This window comes from Durio zibethinus, chromosome 13, assembly GCF_047325235.1.
Source record: "Durio zibethinus cultivar Kanyao isolate XHJ-2024 chromosome 13, ASM4732523v1, whole genome shotgun sequence".
Taxonomy (NCBI): domain Eukaryota; kingdom Viridiplantae; phylum Streptophyta; class Magnoliopsida; order Malvales; family Malvaceae; genus Durio; species Durio zibethinus.
The window spans coordinates 1570662-1593611 of record NC_143174.1 but is presented as its reverse complement, the minus strand read 5'-3'; the positions used below and the strand labels follow the sequence as shown (position 1 = coordinate 1593611).

At 32.3% G+C, this 22950-nt stretch overlaps 2 protein-coding genes and 2 pseudogenes across 3 annotated transcripts; 2 read left to right on the top strand and 2 right to left on the bottom strand.

Moving 5' to 3' along the window:
• Window positions 1–120: 120 nt before the first annotated feature.
• Window positions 121–5602, bottom strand: LOC111302655 (oxysterol-binding protein-related protein 3C-like; annotated as a pseudogene). Its single transcript, XR_016326970.1, has 12 exons — window positions 5326–5602; window position 4960; window positions 3760–3879; window positions 3322–3437; window positions 3165–3238; window positions 2958–3076; window positions 2603–2724; window positions 2303–2479; window positions 1719–1854; window positions 1165–1305; window positions 813–814; window positions 121–563 (listed from the first exon to the last, which is right to left on the bottom strand). The product of XR_016326970.1 is annotated as an oxysterol-binding protein-related protein 3C-like (transcript).
• Window positions 5603–6675: 1073 nt separating this feature from the next.
• LOC111303640 (uncharacterized) lies at window positions 6676–8775 on the top strand. Its single transcript, XM_022900042.2, has 4 exons — window positions 6676–6941; window positions 7198–7301; window positions 8261–8390; window positions 8508–8775. Exons 1-4 carry the CDS (start codon window positions 6834–6836, stop codon window positions 8544–8546), a joined length of 381 nt encoding a protein of 126 aa, XP_022755777.1. The 5' UTR covers window positions 6676–6833; the 3' UTR covers window positions 8547–8775.
• A 2552-nt stretch (window positions 8776–11327) lies between these two features.
• On the bottom strand, window positions 11328–14046 carry LOC111302654 (putative xyloglucan galactosyltransferase GT11; annotated as a pseudogene).
• Window positions 14047–18390: 4344 nt separating this feature from the next.
• LOC111303639 (RHOMBOID-like protein 1) lies at window positions 18391–22732 on the top strand. The gene is made up of 6 exons (XM_022900040.2): window positions 18391–19063; window positions 19824–19987; window positions 20978–21141; window positions 21230–21489; window positions 21819–21945; window positions 22422–22732. Exons 1-6 carry the CDS (start codon window positions 18666–18668, stop codon window positions 22542–22544), a joined length of 1236 nt encoding a protein of 411 aa, XP_022755775.1. The 5' UTR covers window positions 18391–18665; the 3' UTR covers window positions 22545–22732.
• Window positions 22733–22950: the final 218 nt, after the last annotated feature.

Genomic DNA, 22950 nt, shown 5'->3' with positions numbered 1-22950 from the left:
TGAAATATTGAAACAAGTTGGCGGAACATGACCTAAGAAGACAGAACCCAGAAAAAAAACATATCCTTTCCAACCATCTATTCTGACGCTAGTCTTCAGCTGTCATCCGCTATGGTCATGAAAAATAGTTTCTTGAGAAATTTGGAAGAAAAGTGATGAAAAGGAGTTCTGAAACGTTACAAATTTCCCTAAGGATGATTATAGGATTATGGAATTAGATACAATTCAAATATGCCAACAACATATTGCTTCAACCGATCACACCAAAAAGTTATATCAACTGCCAAATCCAAAAGGTATACATTAAAATACCAATACCTATTCGGTAGATAAATTACTGTACCGCCATGGGTTGAATTCTATTGACGTAACGTCAACCTCATTGGTGCTGTACGAGCTATCTACAGTAGCCCAATGCTCGGTGTATTTACTATTGTAGTAATAGATTTCTAAGTCACCCCAAGGTGTTGTTCTGACCTCATCTGTCAAATCAAACCATCTAGAGGTAAACTGAAGGCCCTTGGCCTCGCATGTCCTTTTTTCGGCTCTCCGCCTCTTCCAAACTGGAGGAATGAGCAAAAGATACAAATTAAATATCTTGAAACTGTAAGGAAGAATTTTGACATTCTTAAACCATGAGGGGCACGCAAACATTCCAAATATGTAACTTGCTGATCTTTTCCATTTCTTTTTAATTTAATTGTACATGAAAATTAACATATGGGGCCAAAGGGAAAATAAAGAATGAGGCTTAAGTCTTTCATTGAATTCTCTTTTCTCTTTTCTTCTAGATCAACGAACAAAGCAAGAACTTCTATTGAAAAACCGCCCACTTTTTTTTCTTTCCTTTGTACATTTGCGGGAGCAATTGCCATACCATTAAGATAGAGAGCTCATCTAACAAAATTCTCAAAACTACAAGCATTAAGGAAGTTTCTGCACCTGTTGATCAAGGTACTCAAATAAAAAATATACCTACTAGAGCTGATTAAAATGACCACAATGTGCCAGGTTTGTATTTTAAATAAAGGCCTAGTTTCTGGCATTCATTATATCATGCATGAGGAGACATGCTAATTGCTGAGCAAGTGTCTTCATTGTGTCTGTGTGTGTGTGTGTGAAAGAGAGAGAGAGAGAGAGAGAGAGAGAGAGAGAGAGAGGGACCTGCTCTTCTCAGCACCAGCCGTGGCTAAATCACCCCTCTAAAGTGCAAATCTTAGGAGCAATGTCATAGCTGTTTATTCTATGTGCAAAATATGTGTACTGGAATCTGTCGTTTTCTGGAGCATCAGCAACATGCCAAACCTGCAGACAAAAAATAATACAGAAGTCATTAATAGGAATAAGTTCATTAGTCACAAGCTTGTTCATGAACTCAAATATTAAGCTAAAATTATCATATAGAACCACAAAAGAGAAGGATTGCATTTTATTTTTCTAACATTTGGGTAAAAGAATTAAGATCAGGGGATTTGACAAAACAAAATGACAGCCAACCAAGCAGTAAACATGAAATACTTAAAGAAATATTTCAAGGAAATACGCAACAGATAAGTAGGCTTGCCACCAAATATGTACATTCTCAGGAAAATTAAAACCTGATAACATAACCCATAAGGAGGTGAAAACAAGAGCATCCCATTTCACATTATAAAGAATATTTTAGCTAAAGCAGTCGGTAACTATTATGTGAAAAGGGAAAATGTTCAAGAAAGAACCTCTTTCAATTCTGTGCCCTTCATCTTCCATGTCACATGGCTGATAGCTCATTGACTCATTCCACTTCCCTGTCATCAATATTTTAGGTTCCTCCAAGCATTATAAACATAGCCATCCACTTCATAACGACCAGCTCTGCAATCAAATAAAGCTGTAAATCAATTAACAGTTAGCCACTAAGCTCTAGTCAATTGCAAGTGATGTTAAAGTAAGCATGTTAGAAACACAAAACGAGTCATGGAAACACATTTTAGGGAGAAAGGACTTATCAAACTACAGAAAACATATGCATCTGATTGGTATGAGTTGCTCTGATAAATTAGTTTAGAGTGCAAGTCTGCACACACAGAAGCCTCAAAGAGAGAGAGAACAAATATGGATGACAAAAGGGGAACACAATATGATGCAAGTCAAGACCGTCAAATTAAATTTCATCTGAGAGCACTCATTTTAAAGAATTCCACATGCATCAATGCTATTACCTTAAATTCCATAAGATGGTACACTGCATATGAATGCCAAAAAAAGCAAATGCTTACATTATGTTTAAAAAATAACAATTAAAACGAGGTATGGAGAATACCCAAACCAGCCATGTGGTTGAAAATACAGCATAACTTTGTCCCCGGTAGTCAAATTTGTCATGATCATCTCTGCTGGTGAATCAACCCAAGTTCGTCCAAAAATCAGATTCTTGACCTTGGTGGGAGGAAGCACTAAATCTAAAACCACACCATCTCTTCTAAGATTAACACACATTCTGCAAAGATTAACCTACATGAGTATTACCTTCCAACAAATATTAACCAATAACATACCAAAGAAACAAAAAGACATAGGGGGAAAAAAGATAGTTTACAGAAAATAACAACTTGAATGTTACCTTCCAACAGGAAAAACATCAAGAGAATTCCCCAAAAATTTAGTCTTTAACTTTGATGTCACATCATAAATTAAATGTTCATTTGCAACATGCCCAGCACTCATTGGAGGATGATGACTGACCTGAAATGATACTATAAGTCAAAAAGAAAGAAATAACAGATAAAGTATGTTGTGAGAACACATATTTCATGAGCTCGATTTGATAAAACTAAACATACAAGATCCCATACTTGCTTGCAAAAAATGAAAGAGAGGAGAGGAAGGTATAGAAATCACCAGGCATGAAGTAACATCCACAGACATATAAGAATGAAAGATAGCATGCTTAAAATAATCAAATAACTTGAAAGCACCTGCTCAGAAATGAATGTAATCCCTCTATGATTAACCATCTCATAGGTTTCCCCAAGAATACGACTAAAAGGTTCCCATGTACGGTGGTAGGCATAGTACACAGATAAAGCCCATTATGCTGTACATGATGATGAATTCCATTAATCACAAAATTAAAACTAGAACTTGCCTCTTTAAATAAAATAAAATAAAGGAAGTACACTCGCATGCATACACCAGTCGGAGATAGGTATCCTCGCTTTCATCTGCTTGGTCCAACAAGTAGGAGTATTCCATCAACAGCAAAATGAGTCGCACATTTACATATTGAAAAAAGAAAAATGCTGCATGCACGTAACAAACCTTAGCTAAGTAAAACAAACCTCTGCCATTTTTTGAAGCATAGTCATTGGTTCAAATATAAGGACAGGAAGCATAACCATTGATGTAACATCTGAACCTATATATTTGTGCATCATCTTCCAGTAGATCTCTCGTTCCTATAATAATAATAATAATAACAAAAATAATGGTCCTCAAAATATCATCCTATAAAATGAGGTAAAATAAAGTGATTAAGGAATGCACATCTTCATCTCCATAGCCCAAAATAAAAAAAAGTTACAAGTACAAGGGCCTATTTCTTTCCATTTTCAAATACAACCTCAGTTTAATAGTCAAAGAAACATTAAAGAAAACATGTAACAAAGAGTGATTCAACCATTATTAAAAGTTCCACAAGACACACAGAGAGAGAGAGAGAGAGAGAGAGAGAGCAATGAAAGAAGAGTATCTGTTCAACATACCTATAAACCAGAGAACTAGAAAACATGTTTATAAGATATATAACTCCTGTTTCCATCTTCCTCTCTAAGCTTCCTCCTCGGCATCTTCCTTTTCTTCCTCTGGATTTATGACCTCTACCCCTTCATAACCAGTAACCTGAACGTCATTGGAAGAAGAAAATCATATGACGCCTCCTTTATAACAGGAAAATAAGACAACTTGATTAGGATGGAAACTGAAAAACAAAAGGAGTCAAAGCATACCAACCATTCCCATAATTCACTTGTATAATTCACCACAAGTGAATTATAATACACAAAAGAACACTTCATAATTAACAATCTATAATATGAAGTTTGCAAAAACAGAAGCAATAAATTGCTATTGCACACCCCTACAACCTCACACACATAGAAACAAACAAGATTAATCCAATCGACAATCTTTAAATGGCTACTTATCTGCCAAGGTGCCTAAGCAGTTACCCACCACAAATTTCATGAAGAACCTTTTAGTGTTCTATTGGAAAGCCTACACTAAGAAAGGGGAGAGGGGAATGGTAAAAGTAAGGGTATAATCAAGCCAAACTGAATCAATGCAGTGAGAAGCATGAGTTCGAGCTTGACTCAAAATTCACAACTCGAAACTCTGCTTGAACTTGATCCAGTTTTAAATTTCAAGCTTGAGCTTAATTTGAGATAAAAGTCAAGTTACTCGATCGATATCGATTAGACTCGTTTATTAAATAAAATAACGAGTTCGATTCCTATACTCAACTTCAAGCTCAATTATTTGCGTTCAAACTTTAGCTCGAATTCATATATATATATATATATATATATATATATATATATATATATATATATATAAAGAGTAAAATAGTAATTTTTAATTAAAATGATAAAAACATATATTAAAATATAAAAATTTGACACAAATTGCTCGAATTCAACTCGATAATGAATTCAACTTGAATTCAACTCGATAATGATCAAATCGAATTTGAGTTTTATCCAAGTTGAGTCCAAATAGTTTGCAAGCGTAGATTTACATTCCGAGGTAAAAGCACCACACAAAAGTAAATAAGTTCTAACATATAGCACAATGCCTGCAAAGGAGAGAAAAAAAAAGAAGACACAATCAGAAACCAATTTAGAAACCCGATAAACAAACCTAGGCATCAAATCTTTCAGGTTGATAATATATAATGTCCACATGTAAGAAAAATACTAGCACTCTTCTATAACCGGATTGACTTCAATAAAGAGAAGTAGACTCAACTTGTTTCATCAATTAAATAAAGCTGAATTGCATTGTCTGGAACAAGTAAAATTATTTCAATAACCATTGCATAGCATTGCATCTAAGTAAGAAAAGTGTCAAAGAAGAATATTTAACGATGAAATCAAAGATTTGAAAGAAATAAAAATAAAAAAGGAAAAAAAATAAAATTTTAAAGAAATGATCGAATAATTCGAACCGTCAAATAAAAGATTTAGCTTCAAGGTGATGCTTAATTGAAGAATCGAATCCTATTCGAGAAAAGAAGCAAAGCAAAAAACGACGTCATAACCAGAAAAAAAAAAAAGAAAAGAAATTTACCCGTTGACAGATCTGTGCATGGCGTAGCCAAACATAGATAAACCTGAGCTCATCGCCGCGAAAAATCCTTTTCTCTGATTCTTCTTTGGACTTCCCATTTTTGTTCAAGAATTCAACTTAAAAGCTCAATCGAATATCTATTTATTCAGAAGAGAAAATCGAGGCAAAGGGAAAAGGGAATTGAGATTTTGAGAGTGGAAAAAATATTCAAGAAAGTGTGACGAAGAAGAAGAGGGTGGGATATGTAATTTTAGTGAAACAGCGCGGATACTGGGATTTATTGAGTATTTATAACAATTATTAAATGGAATAAAAGATAATTTTGTCATTATACTATAAGTGAAGGGTAAATTTTGCAATTGCAATTTGTAAACAAGGCAAGATTATTTTTAGATTTCTTTTGGAATCGGACTATTTGCACTTAAAAAACTCTCAATACATCTAAAAAAAATTAAGCACTAAAAAATTTATTTAAATATTTATTAATTAATTATTTTTTTAATAAGTTATCAAAAATAAATTTTTAAAATTTTTTTTCATATACTAAAAATTCATTTTTTAAATTTGTTGACTCTATGAAAATTTATTTCTTGAAAATATTATAATTATCTAAAAACTTCAATGAATCTCTAATTCACAAAAAAGGTTTTTGAATATTTATTTTAAAATTTTTTTAATAATTTTTAAAAATTTATTTTTGAAATATTAAAATGATTGTCCTAAATCGTATTCATAAATTTAAAATTTTAAATCTTTTAAAATTAAACATAAAATCAAACAAAAAATAAAAAAAAAAATTACTTATGATTTAAGGTATCTAATAATAAATGAGTGATTGTAACTTGATTTGGGGTTTAATCCCTAAAAAATTTAAGGTTTTTTTTTTTTTTAAATAAAGAAAAGAATTGTAAAGTATTTAGATTTTTTTAGTAAATTAATGTTTTAGTTTAGGATGTAAAAAAAATATATGTTAATAATAATGGGTGTAAAGAAAGGAAGCGAGGGTATAAATGCCACTACTCTTTCTTTTATTACAATCTTAAACAATATTTACATTTTTTTTTTGTTTCAAAGACGATAAAATCCTACAACAAGAGAGGAAGAAAAGAAAGAATTTTATGTCTTTTTAAGGCTTTTTTAACTATTAGATCAAGACGTTAAAAACATATTTACAATTTTATTAAATTATATAAAAAAGAGTCAACATGACCAAATGCCCCAACAAAATTTTCAAGTAAAAAAAATGAAAATAAAAATAAATTGCAGCTAATAAAATACTTATTATTAAAAGAAAAAATAAAATAAAAGAAATAATAATAATAAATATAATAATCTTCTTCTTCAGACTTCAAATTCCAATGCCTTTAGATCTACATCAAAGCATTTCGAAATTTTTAAAGATTTTCACCATCCAAAACCCTAACCTAGATTTAACTTCAAAATTGATAAAAATTTCCTCTTTTACTTATAACTGAAAGAGTCCTTGAGAAACTCGATCAAAATTGACTATGAAAGAAACGAAATCAGTTAAATTGAACTCACAGCAACACGAAAACGGTCACTTTTCTCCGTTCAAATTCGCCAAGTTATTAGATCCAGAAGCTTCTTGGGACAAGGTAAATCTTTTTGTTTTATCTAGCGTTAATTTGTTTGACTTTATTTGAAAGTTTTACTATTAATTACGGTGAACTAGTAACTGTAATTTTAGTTATTTTGCTCTAATTAGGCGCTTAATTGAGCTAATTCAGTTCTGGAAGTAGTTTAATTTAATGGGTTTTTTCCCTGTTAAATGGGGTTTTAATGAACGGAACTTGAACTGGGTAAATTTGAAAAAAGAAATTGATGATGGGTTTTGGTTGATTTTTGGAGCAGGATCAATTAGGAGATGTGTTGCATTGGATTCGACAAGTTGTAGCTCTTTTCTGTGGGCTATTATGGGGTGCAATCCCTGTCGTTGGAAGCATTTGGATCTTCATGTAAGTTCTCAGATTCATGTTGCATGTGTTCGGAAATTGCAGTGTTTCGGATTTGTATTGGATTGTTGAATCTGTCCCTAGTTTGATGACTTCACTAGTTATTCAGATGCCATAATGTGATGTGAGCTTAAGGAATGCTTTTGTGATGGTTTATGCTAGTTCAAAATAGGGATGGAGGTTTGAAATATGCACTGGTGTAATTGGATGGCTATTGATGTTGAGATATGGTGATTAGAGTTTGATAAAATCGTAGATCAGCTGACAATTAATCACCGATCTTACTGATTAAGTTGTGCATAAATAAGGATTCTAAAAACATCTTAAGCTATCAGTCAGGCAAGCATAGTTGCATTTTAAATTTTTGCACAAAAGCTACCTGAGTGTGTTTTAGTAGATAATTGTTGGTTTTCTGGAACCGCATCTAATCACTAAATGTGGTGGTGTATTTTGCTACATGGATGGCACTTTTCACCAGTGGAGTTTCTTTATAAATCTCTTTTTTTTTTCTTTACTTAAAGCCGTACATGTCCTTATACACGTGCATACCATGGTTCTTTTCTATGTATTTTTCCTTGTCTCTATTGACAGTTTTGAATGCACTATCTAATACTGGTGTTTTGGAATTGATAGGTTAAATATAAGATTTCAACTTGGATTTATTGAGCATGAAATGTGTATGTCACCATCCCATTCCTTTGAAAGGACTATTGGTGTTGTCTTGATGGTGCCAACAATTTTAAAACTTCAATTTCAGTTTTCAACTTTTCCTCTGTAACAATGTTGAGGGATTTATTCTGCCAACTTCCCCTATATTGAATGTCTTGATTTCCACCTAGCGTTTGCATAAAATTCACTCTATAAGCAAATAATAGTAGTATTTTCATTCTCCTGTATTTTTTATCATAATTTTTCTTTGCTAAGCTTTCAGTTAATGGTTTGATGTTGATATCTGTTTGCAGTTTTCTGGCAATATCCACTGGGATTATATATGGTTATTACGCAATGATCCTAAAGATTGATGAAGAAGAATTTGGTGGTCATGCAGCCCTTCTCCAAGAAGGGCTTTTTGCTTCAATAACTCTCTTTCTGGTGCTTAAATAACTTTTCGTTATTTCTTTCATGTTCAAATGCTTGCACTGCATAATATTCCGAAAGGGAGCTTTTCCCATATTTATAGCTAACAAAAACCCTCTTTTGTCTGTTCAGTTGGCGTGGATTCTGGTATACAGCTTGGCCCACTTTTGATATGGTCTGTATCATTTGGCTGCCCTCTGTTTCTAAGTCACATTTCAAGGATTTTATTCTGTTAGATGAGGAACCATTCATTGTTATCTGAAAAGAATGAGAAACTTTCTTAGTTGAGAAATGCCAATAGCTATTACTTTTTACATTTCATTGTGCAACATTTTGAATTTGCAGATCCTCAAGCTATTTTATTTTTTTATCATGGTATATACATGTTTGCTTTCAGTCAGTGTTACCTTCATAAAAATCCCACAGAATGTAGCAATTTGTGGTGCAAGCACCTGATGCTAATCTAAACACTGATCTAAACACTGTTTTTCTTGCTTCAAATAATCTGTTGCCAGCAAACTTTCTGGTTGATATCAGATAAATGTTGAATTTGTGTGGTTTTTGGTAGCAAGATATTATTTGTTTTCTATATCATTTTTTATTGAAAGAGGTTGGTGAATTCCAGATTTCTAGGCCTCCTTGTGGTTCCCTGTTTGTAAACTCTTCCACGGGCATTTAGACACCCAATGTTCCATGACATGCTCTGTTAATTTAAGTGACAACAAGGCCTATTGGGGTTGGGGATGCATGAAATTTTTGCACTTGTATTATTTACGAATTTCCCTAGATTTATTCATTGTTTTAATCAGAATCAAGTGTTCTGTTCCTTTTCTTTTTTCCTCCCTTACAAGGCATTACTGCATTTAAAGCTTTTATCTTCAGACGTTTTTTGAACATGATGGATAACCCATGTATGCCTATATAGTCTACGAAAGTGTGCTCAGTCAGTTGTACTTAAGGTGTGCAAAATGTGAAGTGAGTAGACGACTAAATCAAGACAGCTAGTTTTGTATATTAGTGAGCATGCACACTCATGTTTGCATGATTTTCAGTGTTTGGATTTGTGATAACCATGGGAATGTTAAGAGTTAGGAATTGGGATTGGAAAACGCCTCAAATCATTGCTGTTTGATTGCTTCTGTTCAAATATTGGGTTACGGGGTGGCTGATGTGATGAATGGATATCTTGCGGCTTTGCCTGGAGTTGCCCCACTTCAACCATGCTGGAAAGATTACAAGATGACGATATCAAGTCGATTGTTATTAACATTCTACAACAACAAAAGATTAGTTCTTGAAAGGAAGATACTAAAATGTTCTATACAAGTTATTTTAGGAGTCTCATCAGTTAATTCTACAATATAAGAAGTCCAGCCGTCAATTTACGTGTAACGAAAACTTCGGCTAAAATCATTTATTTTATCCCTCAAAAAGCGTGAAAATCATGCTTCTATTAAGAGTTTACGAAGGAGTCGTGTATGCTTTGCAGATGGCTCACATCCACCTCCAAATTCTACCCCTTTGTCACGGCCATTTACCCATCTTCTGCTAATTCTCTACACAGATTGCTGCACAATGGCAATCAACCGTGTGAACAAAAAGCCCTATTCCAAATTCTACCTCTTTGTCATGGCCATTTACCCATCTTCTGCCAATTCTAGATACAGATTGCTGCTCAACGGCAATCATCAACCGTGTGAACAAAAAGCCTTATGTGTTTGTCTGGGAAAATAACTGTATAGTTTTACAGAGTAATTTATTGTGATAAAATGGATAGTGATGAAAAAGATTAGACCAGAAGAGAGAGATTGGACCAAAAAAAGAGTAGAATACGAGATCAGAAAAAAAAAATTCGAGAAAAAATTTAGTGATAATTTTCATTCATAATCTTAAAATGATCGTTTACAGGTTTATAAGTCATTCCCAATCTAATTTTCTCATTATTGCATGACTATTACACAATTATTCGCTCGTTTGCAGGTTTATAAGTCATTTCCAGTTTTACAAATTTATAAATCATTCATAATATTCCCACTATTGCACAACTATCACACAATTATTCTCACTATTCCTAGTATTTCCATAACTACTATCATTATTTTCAGTATTCTTATTATCACATAACTAATTGATAACCAAAGTCGTTATACTTCCGGTGGTAGTTATCAACATCTTTTACTTCTTTCTGTGACTTCATTTTCATTATGCTGACAAATTCTTTCGTAATACAAGCATTTTTGTCTTTCAATCTATTATCATCGTTCCCGCAACTAGACAATAACATCACATTTATCATATATAAACCATACAAAAATTATGAAAAGAAAAGACCAAAATGGTATCCTGATTCAAGTGATTTTAAACACTGAAACAACTAAGAAACCCTGGGTTTGCACGAAGGGCCCTCCTCCTTGGCGCTACGGAAGCCCTGGGTCTTCCGGAGAAACCCGAGGCCCGAACCGAAGACGGGGGTCCGGGTGGCCCTGTATAAGGATAGCTTTACGACGGTGGATACGATCACGTGAGGTCTAATGTTGTGGCACGTACCGGCCGTGAACCAAAAAACCAAAAAAAAAAAAGTGGCTGCTATTACAACTGCCTTGACAAAGCGAACATTTGGCATGTGGAAACTGGAACTGATTTTGTGGCCACGAAAAGGATTAAACAAAATTTTGAATGATTTAATTTGGAAAATTGGGGATTTGGGTTTATATGTTTCCATTTTTGTGATTGGTTCTGGATTTTAGTTTCCGCCAAAAGAAAGAACAAATTCAGAGTCATGCATCAATCAAGGAGAAAAGACTGGAGTCTGTAGATAACAATAATCTTCAATGAGTACATTTTCTAAATTGGTACTACTATTTACAATAATTCAAAGAAATTTCCTGATTGTTAGATTAAAAGGAAAAGTTGGATCACTTTCTTGGAGCTCCCTCAATTTCCCCTATGAAAATACTTTCAAGATTCATGCGCCAAGTTTCCTAAGTTTGCTTGAAAAGAAAGGATCCCATTCATGGACCCCAAGTTTCCCAAATGTGAAATACTTCCAAGACTCTTCTTCATCAAATTCAGAATTCACTTCTTTCCTATCTCTCATTTGGTTCCTAACTGTCTCAATTCTGTCAAGAACTCCTTTAACTGTGAGATCAAATGCATCTTCAGTTGACTCCAATCTTGATGAGGGATCTGTATATATCATCTTTGGAATCAGCTTTATAATCTCCCTCCCTCATAGCTACTCTTCTTCCTCTTGGGATTCCTTGCAATATTCTTTCAATGTTGGCTTTCCCAGATTTCACATCATTTGCCCGTATCAGCACCGAGTATTTAGTATAATCCTTGGGAAAATGCCATATATATTGAACATAAGCTGATCCTGGTTGGAAGAAAACTGGAATGCAACCAGCCAAGATTGAATCAAATATTGACCTCCTGGTGTAGGAATCGCCTGGAAGTTGTAGACAGAAGAAAGAACTTTTAAACAACTTCATCAAAAAAACTGGCTTGTGGCATTTCTGGCTTTTATCACATTCCAGGAACCTGCATTTCCTTCTTGAAGCTAGGCACTTATCAATAATTTCGTTGCGGATAGATTCATGGAGATTAGGCCTTCGTGCACTCGCAAAAGAGAAAAAGAATTGCCTTTTTTGTCATCTCATTCTGTTCTGCCATTGAAACACATCATCGTCTCTTGAAGAATGAAAATATGTAGGACATGGTATCGCAAAATCATTGTTGTTCCATGGACTTGACTCAATTACCAACATCATGTTCCTTGATTCAGAAAAATTCAAAAGCTCATTGCCCCAATCAGACTCATTTTTGTGGTCTCTCCTGAAATCCTATTTAATTCTTCCTGCAACCAAGAAATGGTCTCTAAACCACATTTTTTTCCATTCAGGTCTTGCTGCAAGCCACTTGACAAGATTAAGGGCATCATAGTCTCTCATAAACCCATCAGGATCCCAAAGGTAGCGACCAACATCAAGGCCAGCATAATAAGGAACATAGATCACTGAAGCTACCGATGGATCTTTCGTTAAGCACTTATACTGTCTGCTGTGGAAAATGACTTCTAATAGGAATTGGTTTGTAGCAAACCAGCCTGTTCTTGAATAAAGCAGATCATTACTTGGAAGAAAGGCACCTAGGCCAAGGTTTGATGCGCACTTACACGTTGTCCATATTAAGCATTTAATTTAAAATTAGTTTACATTAAATAGAGAGATCAAACTTTAATATAAGATTATAAGACGTGGGATAATTCACTTTAACAAATCTCATAACTTTTAAATGAAAATGAAAAAAACTTACCACGTAACCGATTTGACAATGGCAAGCGAAAATAAAAAAAACCTTGACAAATTTAAAAAAAATAATTTAAGAAAAATATGGCTCTAATATCATATTACATTTAATTTAAAATCAATTGATTGTAAGTGGAGGGATATAATCTGAATATAAGATTATAGATTATTAAATGTAAGATAACTCACTTTAACAAATTTTCATTACATGTAGGCAAAAATGAAAAAAAATCTCTCACATGATAAATTTGAAAAGAATAACAAAAAAAAAATTCTAACACTTATACTATATTAAGCATCCAACTTAAAACTAATTAATAATAAATTGAGAGATCGACCTGAATATATAAGACTATAAAATGTGGGATAATCTATTTTAATAGGTTCATATGTAGATAAAAATAAAAAAAATCTATCACGTGATAGATTTGAAAAAAATAATAAAAAAAATTGACTTTGACATTACGTTAAATATCCAACTTAAAATCAATTGAATCTAATTTGAATATAAAACTAAAAAAATTAAATATTTATTAAACGCGAAATAAATTTTTAACAGTCCATAGTTAATTTTCTGGGGAGATTATGAATATCTACGTACCGTCCAGAACAGGAAGATGAATCAGATTCAGTTTTTACCACATTTTCTCTTCTTGGTTCCACTGTAACGTTCTCTATTCTTTTCTCCATGGGAGGAGATGAATCAGCAGGTTTATTCCTGTTTCTTTTCCTGGGACGCTTGGCCTTTTCCCTTCTGCTTTTGACAATGGGAAGTGAGTCAACAGGTTGATCCTCGGCATTCTCTTCTCTTTGTAATTCGAAAACATTTTCAGTTCCTTTTTGTTTGGCCATTTCTTCCTTTTTCTTCCATGGAAGATGAATCAATAGGTTTATCCTCATCCCTGATATTAACCACTTCATTACTTAATTCATCTTCATTTTCTTTGCCAGTGATTGTCTCAGCAGATTCAGTTTCATTCTCTTCGGCCACTGTTTGGTTGCCGGCTTCCAAATCTTTGTCCACACCCAATACCTGATCTATATGTTTAGCCCCATCAACATAGAACTTAGCATGTTTCTACTCTCTCTATATCATTATTGGCCTCTACCTCATTATTATCACCAATATGAATAACATCAGTAGACTCATCTGTTTCTTCTTTAGCTACATCATGAAAAGACTCGGATGAATATACAAAACCCGTATGATTGTTGCCCAAGAAACTATCTCCCTTCTTGCTAAAAGTAATAGATGAAGAATACAAGTAAAACAATGTGACCATAAGAGAAGAGAGATCAAAACAATGTACCAGGATTGGGTATTTTCGACTCATTGGTTTCTCTATTAACGCTTCACTGCTCATAGTTATATGTTTCATGCAGAAGCGTTTTTATTCACATAGAATTTACGAAGTGAAGAGATTGTAAACACGGAAAAGAAAAGAAGGCTAAGAGGGTAAATGAATCTGGAAAGTCATGCTCATGCAGGGTTTGCTTGAAAATCAATGCAAGAATCTTTGCTAGGGAAAATGTGAGAGAATGGAAGATTTTTGAACCATTCAAGATTTTGGTGCATAGAATTAAATGTTATTAAAGGAAAATTTCTATATATAAAAATTCAAATATGCATTAAAAAAATGAAATTGTAAACCAATTGGATATCAATTTTTAGATTGGAATGACATTTGCTGATACAAAATCAGCATTTTTTTTTGCAATATTTTCCCATGCTTAATGGCTTGCGCTTCTTCATGATTTCTCATATTTTTCTGCTTTATCTGTTAAAAATAGAAGGAAAATTCAAGCAGATGAACTCAGGCTGCCTAGCCCAACTTATATAATAATAGTAGTGTCCTCTGTCCAATAAGGAAGAAGAGGAAGATATTGGAGCCGCCGTTATGCGAACTATAAAACCTTGGAGTTGGGGGATTAATTGGCCCAAGTTGCCGTACAGGAGCGTAGAATCTAAATTTGATGGCCCCAAATTTGGGGTATGATGCACTGTATCTTTGTCAGTCAAAAACCAGTTTTACAGGTGAATAGAGTGATAATCCATCGGATTGAATTTATCAATTTGATTTTTTAAAAAATATATAGTATTATAAATTTTTAAAATTTGATTTAAATTTAAATAGATCTTTTTTTAAATTGATTTTATACAAATCACAATTTATTCGTCAGTTTTGAAATTTTATTTTTATATATTATTTAAATAAAAATTTTAATGTATTTAAATAAATTTATATATAAAATAATTATTTTATTTTATAAAAATTTAAAATATATATAAATTAATAAAAATATATAATTCTATTTGATTCTATTTTTTCACATATTGATTTAAAATTTGATCTAAATATAATATATTTAATATCTGATATTGATCCAAAATAAATAAAATGAATTAATTCGAATAAAATTAAACAATATGATTACAAATTAGTTTTCAATTTTTTTGATTTTTTTCTCACACTTATTGCTAGATGACCTTCCCTTACTTCATTGCTTCATCATTTCCATTGATAGAGTTAGATTTTAGTGTCACAGATTTAAAGAAGAGTCTTGAATCTCACGTCGAATATAAAAAAAAATTTACTAAAATATAAAAAGATTTACACCATCTCGTGAGATACTTTTTATAAGATAAAATTGTGAGGTCAAGATATCAGAGTGGATAATACCTCATAAGAGTGTGAACCGTAGTAGATAAGTTGATCTGAGACGTCGAATGAATGAATACAAGAGTTTCAAAATCACGCGAGTTCGGAGCTTAAGTCTCGACCAGTGACATTAGCACATAGCATTTGCTTGTAAATTTTACTCTACTAATATTTAATAGTAAATTACACTTTATTGATGCAATTGTTAATACAAAATTATTGACATGTATTTATTATAACATATTATCTACTTTGAGGATGGGATATGCCCTCGAAGACTTTCTCCTTAAATGCTTAGCCTGCCGACGACTTTAGACTTAAATTAGACTTAAATCAAACATGCCGATTTTGGCAAGGCGAAGGGTCCCATTTGAAAACTAATGCTTAGCCTTCAATCCTTTGGGCTTATCAATCAGGTTCAAGTGCTTGTCAATAACATCTTCTTCACACTCTTTAGTCCTGTTACGCCCTTTTACGCGGTCCATGGTCAACTTAGTCAATGCTTGATCAATGTAGCCATATCTTGAGGCGGTCCAGATTAGGTATGTCCAGAGTACTATGTGATCTATTTTCAAGAAAATGGCTCGTCTCTTGATAAGAAATAGACTCGTCCAACATTTTACTTGACATCTAATTAAGAGGTCATTTTAGAATTAATTACTTAATATTTAATTTATTTAAAATTATTAAATACAATATTTATTTATTTATAATCATTAAATATAATTCACATTTATTTATATGATTTTTTTTTAAATTTTATATAAAAATTTTATCAATTATCAATTATCATCGTTCATTGGTCTCATATATAAAGTAAAAGATGATCGGATATGTAAGAATAACCTTACACACTCAAGATTCTCACTCTCTAAAGTTTCTTGTGCATACTTCACCAACTTTATCCTTCTCATTCTTTATTTTATTTAAGATAAACCATAAACTTGAGTATTAAAACGTATCCTAAAGCAACAACTCCAATGCTCCTAACAATATTTTTTAACAAGTTTTAATTATCTTCTCTTTAACCTTACCTCACTTCATTCTAGCTAAGAAACCCGAAAACACCATTAACAAGTCCTTATCCTAAAGAAAAAATTAACAATCAAGAAAAAAAAAAAAAAACCAAAGATTATCATTGTGTAGGAGAAAAATTCAAAGAGCCACCAACACCAAGCACTTGTTTATTTCCATTTTTTTTTTTTTTGTCTAGTTATCACCGTTTGCTTTGGATGTTTTTGTCTTGAATCTGTTGTTAAGATTCATAAATTAAAACCCCAAAAGAACAATGTCCCAACAAATGCCGAACATGGGATCGTTTCACAACATCACGAACAAAACGGACCCATTATTTCTTATATAAAATATCCATTCAATTTATTAGGACGGGTTCAAAGTTATGCTTTCTTCATCTTTCCGGTTTCCTTTTGTTTTTTCTTGTCGATATCAATATCGTAGAGAAAAATCCAAGCACATATTCCCCACCATAGTCATAGCTAAATCAAAACATAATTTATTTCCACCTGATTATAAAGTATTAACTTTTTATTTTTTTAGGTGTCCATGATTTTAACTATAAAAAGTTCTTTACTTTGCCCACGTTCATATAATTTATTCTTAAAGTATTAAATTTTTTTATTATAACGTAGAGATGAAAATAGTTTAGATTAAATTGGATTTGATTTGATTTTTTAGATAATGCATAAAATTATAAGTTTTAATATCTTATCTAAATTTGAATCAAATTTTCATATGATCCAATTTGAATTAAATTCTACCAATTTGATTGATTCTTCGGTTTTTTAAATTTAAATTTTATATTTTTTAATTTTTTTTAATATAATTTTTAATATATTAAAATAGATTTAAGTATAAAAATAATTATTTTTATTTAATGAAAATTTAAAAATATATATAAATTAATAAAAATATATAATTTGATTCGATTCTATTATTTTTATTTTTTGATCCAAAATCTTATTTGAATTTAATATATATATTTCATATTTCATGTTAATCTAAATTGAATAAAAATAAAAAAATCATTTCAATTTGAATCATATATCATAATTTTAAATCGAGTTTTTAGTTTTCTTTTTTTTTTTTTTATCCTTATCACAATGATCATAATTATCTATATATTTTTAAATTATAATTAGAATTCGAATTCAAAATCTAAAATTTTAAAACTGATTTCAATATTATTAAACTAATATAAAAAGAAAATTAATGACTTAATATAGCAGTTAATTAGTTGCCACGATATAAAATCAATTTAAGAACAATCATTTTGCCAAATTATTTTATTTGGTCCTAATAAAACAATAAAATCATATGGCATTATATTATATGCAATGATTTTTTAATCGAATAATAGGAATATAAAATCCTAAGATTACAAAATGAAATCCAACATCAACAAACAAAGTCCTCAAACGTGTGCCAAAGAATCCTTTGGCCAATGGTTACTTTTTAGAAAAAAAAAAAATTAAATACTTCATTATTTGCACGTTACACGTGTACATGTTTAAGCAATGCTTTATTTTTGTAATAGTTTGTGTAATTACCTACTCAAAACATACTAATGATTTTTTTTTAATAAATCCTTCCTTTCTATCCATATTTAAATAAAACAAAATTCCTCATTATAAATGATATTTTTATTTAATATGGTTCAAGCAAAACAAAAAAAAAATCACATGAAAACTTAAAAGCCTGAAACTAACCTATGAACAGTTTCAAAACCACCAAAAAGCACTAAAATAGGAGAGCACCAAAAAAAAAAAAACCTCATAAAAATAAAAAAAAGTAATTAAAATTAAATTTGATAATTTATATATTTATATCATATAAAATATTTATATATTTATATTATATTTTATATAAAAATTATGAATAAATTAATAAAAATAAAATATATATGTTTTATTTTATTAAATTTATTTATTATTTTTATTAAAATTTTAAATTATATTATTTTTATATCATATCACGTTTATTTAATTATCAGCTATAAGAGAATTTATATGCACTCTAAACACAGAGATAGAAAGAGGAGAGAGAATCGTGTGATATTAGAAAACCAGGCAAGCCTTGAAAAAAATAAAACATATTCATTCTCATTCCAAAATATTAGAACAACGTTAATTTATTTGCACATTGGGAAGCCCTCCATGTGTTTTTTTCTTGTCTTTGGTTTATTCCTTAACTAAAAACCAAACACAAGTACCCCTGAAAGAGTGAAAAAGGACAACAAAAAACCCATGTATTTTCTCTCTTTGGCTCTGATGTTTTTTTGAATTGTTTGGGTTTTTTAGATTGGGATGGATTCTGGGATTGAAATCAAGGTGATGAATCCAAGGAGGGGAGACAATTTGGTGCATCCTGTGGGAGTAGGACATGCCACGTCAGCATCATCAGCACCACTGTCATCCACGTCATCGCCGCTGCCTGATGAACGGGGGCTGCGGCAGCAGCAGCAGCAAGAGCAGGGGCTGAGGCAAGGACAGCAAAGGCAAGGGTTGATTGATTTTAAGCCGCTTAAAAAGTGGGTGCCTTGGATTGTTCCAGGCTTTGTTTTGGCTAATATAGTCGTTTTTGTAATAACCATGTTCATTAATGATTGCCCCAAGAACTCGGTTTCTTGTGTGGCAGGGTTCTTGGGAAGATTCTCTTTTCAGCCATTGAAAGAGAACCCTCTCCTTGGCCCTTCTTCTTCTACGTAAGTCTCTCTTTCTCAATGCATAAATGTATCTTCTTTTATTATGTCTTTTAGAAAAATATAAGCTTTATAGGAATCTTCGGGATCATTTCTTTGTTTGACAGAAACTTTGGATTGGTAAACTTGGCTGCCACATTTACTTCTGTTTTTTTGTTCTTTATTTTGCCGGTGGGTTCCATTGCATATTTTGTTGGTTTAAGGTTGATAAGGTAGCAGATGAAATCATGATCATAAGGTGGAATGTGTAAAGTTAACTCACAGAAAAGCAGTTTTATGGAAACTTCTGAAATTTATTGTGCTGGAATGATCATTAATTTAGCTTCTAGAGAATGATTTCGGGAAATTTAAAGTAATAAGTAAACAATTCGAAATTTGGACTGCCTGATCTGGCTGTCAATTCCACAAAATAGACACAGCTTGATTTATACAGATCGATATTTGAAATCTATGGTTAGTCTTCATTTATTATATCGACTTTTAGAAAGAAATTTATGGCCAGTTTTTACACTTTCTGCTTTAGATGTCTTCTGGGAAGAGTATATAATAATTAAAAATTCTTAAGATAATGTCTCTTTCTCTATACCCTGAAGCTTTTGAGTATCTGTATGAAGGCTGCTTTTCTGAAAAATGTTTTTCAAAGTCTTCTCTGCATTTGGCTTATCTACAATTTTATTTAGGAAAATATCTCTGTATTGTATTGTTATAGATGCTAAATACAAGTTCATGTCTGGCCTGTCCTGATATGTTTTCGTTTCATCAGATTAGAGACAATGGGTGCTCTAGAAGTGTCTAAAGTTGTCCATAGACATCAGGCATGGCGCCTGATATCTTGTATATGGTTGCATGCTGGGGTTTTCCACATACTTGCCAATATGTTGAGTCTCGTATTCATTGGAATTGGGCTTGAGCAGGAATTTGGGTTTGGTATGCTTCTTATTCCCAGCTTAAACTTTGTTACCGTAGATGACATCAATCTGTATGGGCATTTACTGCTTAAGACTGACTATTTACTACATAATGTAATTGTTGTTTTTTACAAAATTGAGATTTGAGTAAGCTACATTTCTACGACTAATTGCTTTCCAAGTTCCCATGCTAAGTTGGTCATAAGATTAATTCATTGTCCTTAGATCCTCATATGTCAGAGTATGGCTAGTTATTATTTATTTCTTTTGCAATATTTGTGTAAAGTATTGAGTAGTCATATCAGGCCTTGGAAATATCTCTCTACAGAGCTGTTTTATCTTTATTTGTCTGAGTTAATTAGCTTTGCAAGTCCTTTAAAAATTAAATTCAACAACATGATGGCAAGCGCATACCTGAGTTGGCTTATTATTGCAGTTAATTTGTGTGGGATCACAGTGCATAATTTTAGAAATGAAGGACGGCTTGAAGAAACCTAGATTACAAAACCATACCACAAAGAGTCTGCTCAGCTGTCTATCGGTTTAAGGGACTTTCTGCAGTGGTTGATAAAGGTCAAATCCTGGGCTAGTGGTTAAATGTGTGTTTCATATGAGTTTGGACTTTAATATGCTTAGACAAGGGTTTGTTGATAGCAGTTAGCGGTGCTTAATTTAAGCACGGTAGCACAAAATCTGTCTGCGATGCAGTGCTTCTTAAGGGTTTTTATCTTTGGTTATTCTGCTCAACTATAGCATCAATTATTCTGCTGCTGTTTTGCATTCTGGGATACTGTTGACCTGCAAAACATTACTGCCATGATGGGTTAGAAACTTTCTAAGTGCCCTTTCCTTCTTTTGATATCAGCATTCTTTTAGGATAGTGGGTAGAGAAGAATGGGAAAGAACCTTTGAACTTGTTTTTGGAATTGCTTTCCATTTACCTACTGAAAAGTTATTTTTCTAGTTAAAAGGTATTAAATTCTAATTCCTCTTTGGTATCTTTCTGCAGTGAGAATTGGGTTGGTTTATCTAATTGCTGGTTTTGGTGGGAGTTTGATGTCATCCCTTTTTATTCAGACTGGTATATCAGTTGGCGCATCTGGTGCACTTTTTGGTTTATTAGGAAGCATGCTTTCGGAACTCATCACAAACTGGACAATATATGCAAATAAGGCATGCAAGATTGCACTGATATTTCATTCTTCAGAGTTTGTTACATCTGTGAGCAAATTATCTTACAGTCTCAGTTTTCTATGTGCAGTTAGCGGCACTGTTGACTCTCATTTTGATTATCGTAATAAATCTAGCCATGGGAATCCTCCCCCATGTGGATAACTTTGCTCATATCGGGGGATTTCTTTCTGGATTTCTCCTTGGATTTGTGTTTCTAATTCGTCCCCAGTTTGGATATGTTAGTGAGAAACATGTTCCTCCAGGATATATTGCAGCCTCTCGCAAACCTAAACACAAGCCATACCAGTATGTCCTGTGGGTCATCTCTCTGATACTATTGATTGTTGGGTAAGTACATGGAATCCTTTTATGTTTCAATTCAAGAAACTTTGTATATGAAAAATAAAATTATGCATCTTCATGATCAAAACAGGCTATTGCCTTCTAAATGTACATGAATGATATTTAAACTGATTCTTCTCTCAAGCTACTCGATTTCTGTGACTGATCATTTGGTCTCGTCAATAATTACACCCATAACCCAATGTTTCTATGTATGAACAACTGGGAGATTAATATACTTTTGCTGATGTGCATTGATTGAGGCATAACACAAGTTAATGTGAGCTAGGTATAATTAGACATGTTATCTTAACACAAGTATCATATTTTTTCAGATACACTGTTGGCCTAGTTCTGCTCCTTCGGGGGGTCAACTTGAATGACCACTGTTCTTGGTGTCATTATATGAGTTGCATCCCGACTTCATTGTGGAGCTGCAAATCACAGCAAGCGTATTGCGAGGTGAGTGGTGCTGCTCCTTCTGTTTACCGGTGCCTTATGAATTTTGTTTCATAACTTTTGTTCATTCACAATCAGATTGAAGCATCACAATATCTCAATTCATTCTTATAAAGGGTCTTTCTAAAATGATCAACGAGTGCACTTGTTGGAATTTTTTATTATAAAAATATTTAATTTAATGCATGGGGAATCACCACATTCACAGTCAACTGCCATATTGAACGTGAAAATATTTCCAAAAAATCACTTATCTAGTGATCTTAAGGCACTTGCTAGTATATGCTCGTAAACAAAATGTATAACAACAACTTTTGGAGTATCAAACAGCTCTTTTGCACGCATTACTAGGTTGAACTAATATTTATTCTTGTTCACCATAATTCTGCATATGGCTCTATATTCATAGATTATATATTATACTTTGTTCATTGGTTGAAATATACGCATTTTTCATTTATTCACTAATTTTATTGCAGTCAATCCAATATGGGAATCAGCTGAACTTGACATGCATAAGCAATGGAAAAAGCAACATCTATACATTATCAGGTGAAAGACCTTCCCAGGCTCAACAGCTATGTTCTAATCTCTGCGGTTGATGCAGGTGCATGTACATGATCTTTGGAAAATATTCGAACTTCAACTTCATTTTCGACGTATTAGATGGAAATAATACTGCTTTGACAATTTGGGAAACCATAATATTTCAATTGTATTAGGGAGGATTTGTTTTCCAACAAGATGAAAAGAAGGCATTCCTTTAATTATTTATCTTCGATTCAAATTACTTCTCCAATTGCACTTGGCTTAGAATTTTCAGGACAATGGCTGTTCATTTTATTCCCATATTCTTACGCATAAAGGTTTTTCTTTAAGTATATTTATGAGATAGAGCATCAATTCATTTCAAATTTACTATCCACTTGCACTAATACTAATCGTTTTCGTATCCAATACCGAACATTTTCATGCACAATCATGGGATAGTGGTATAGTAGAAAAATG

Coding starts and splice junctions, on each gene's coding strand:
- LOC111303640 (XM_022900042.2), top strand. CDS start 6,834: ATGAAAGAAACGAAATCAGTTAAATTGAACTCACAGCAACACGAAAAC. Junction 7,302..8,260: donor GGAAGCATTTGGATCTTCAT/GTAAGTTCTCAG, acceptor ATCTGTTTGCAG/TTTTCTGGCAATATCCACTG. Junction 8,391..8,507: donor CTTCAATAACTCTCTTTCTG/GTGCTTAAATAA, acceptor TTGTCTGTTCAG/TTGGCGTGGATTCTGGTATA.
- LOC111303639 (XM_022900040.2), top strand. CDS start 18,666: ATGGATTCTGGGATTGAAATCAAGGTGATGAATCCAAGGAGGGGAGAC. Junction 19,988..20,977: donor TGAGCAGGAATTTGGGTTTG/GTATGCTTCTTA, acceptor ATCTTTCTGCAG/TGAGAATTGGGTTGGTTTAT. Junction 21,142..21,229: donor GGACAATATATGCAAATAAG/GCATGCAAGATT, acceptor TTCTATGTGCAG/TTAGCGGCACTGTTGACTCT.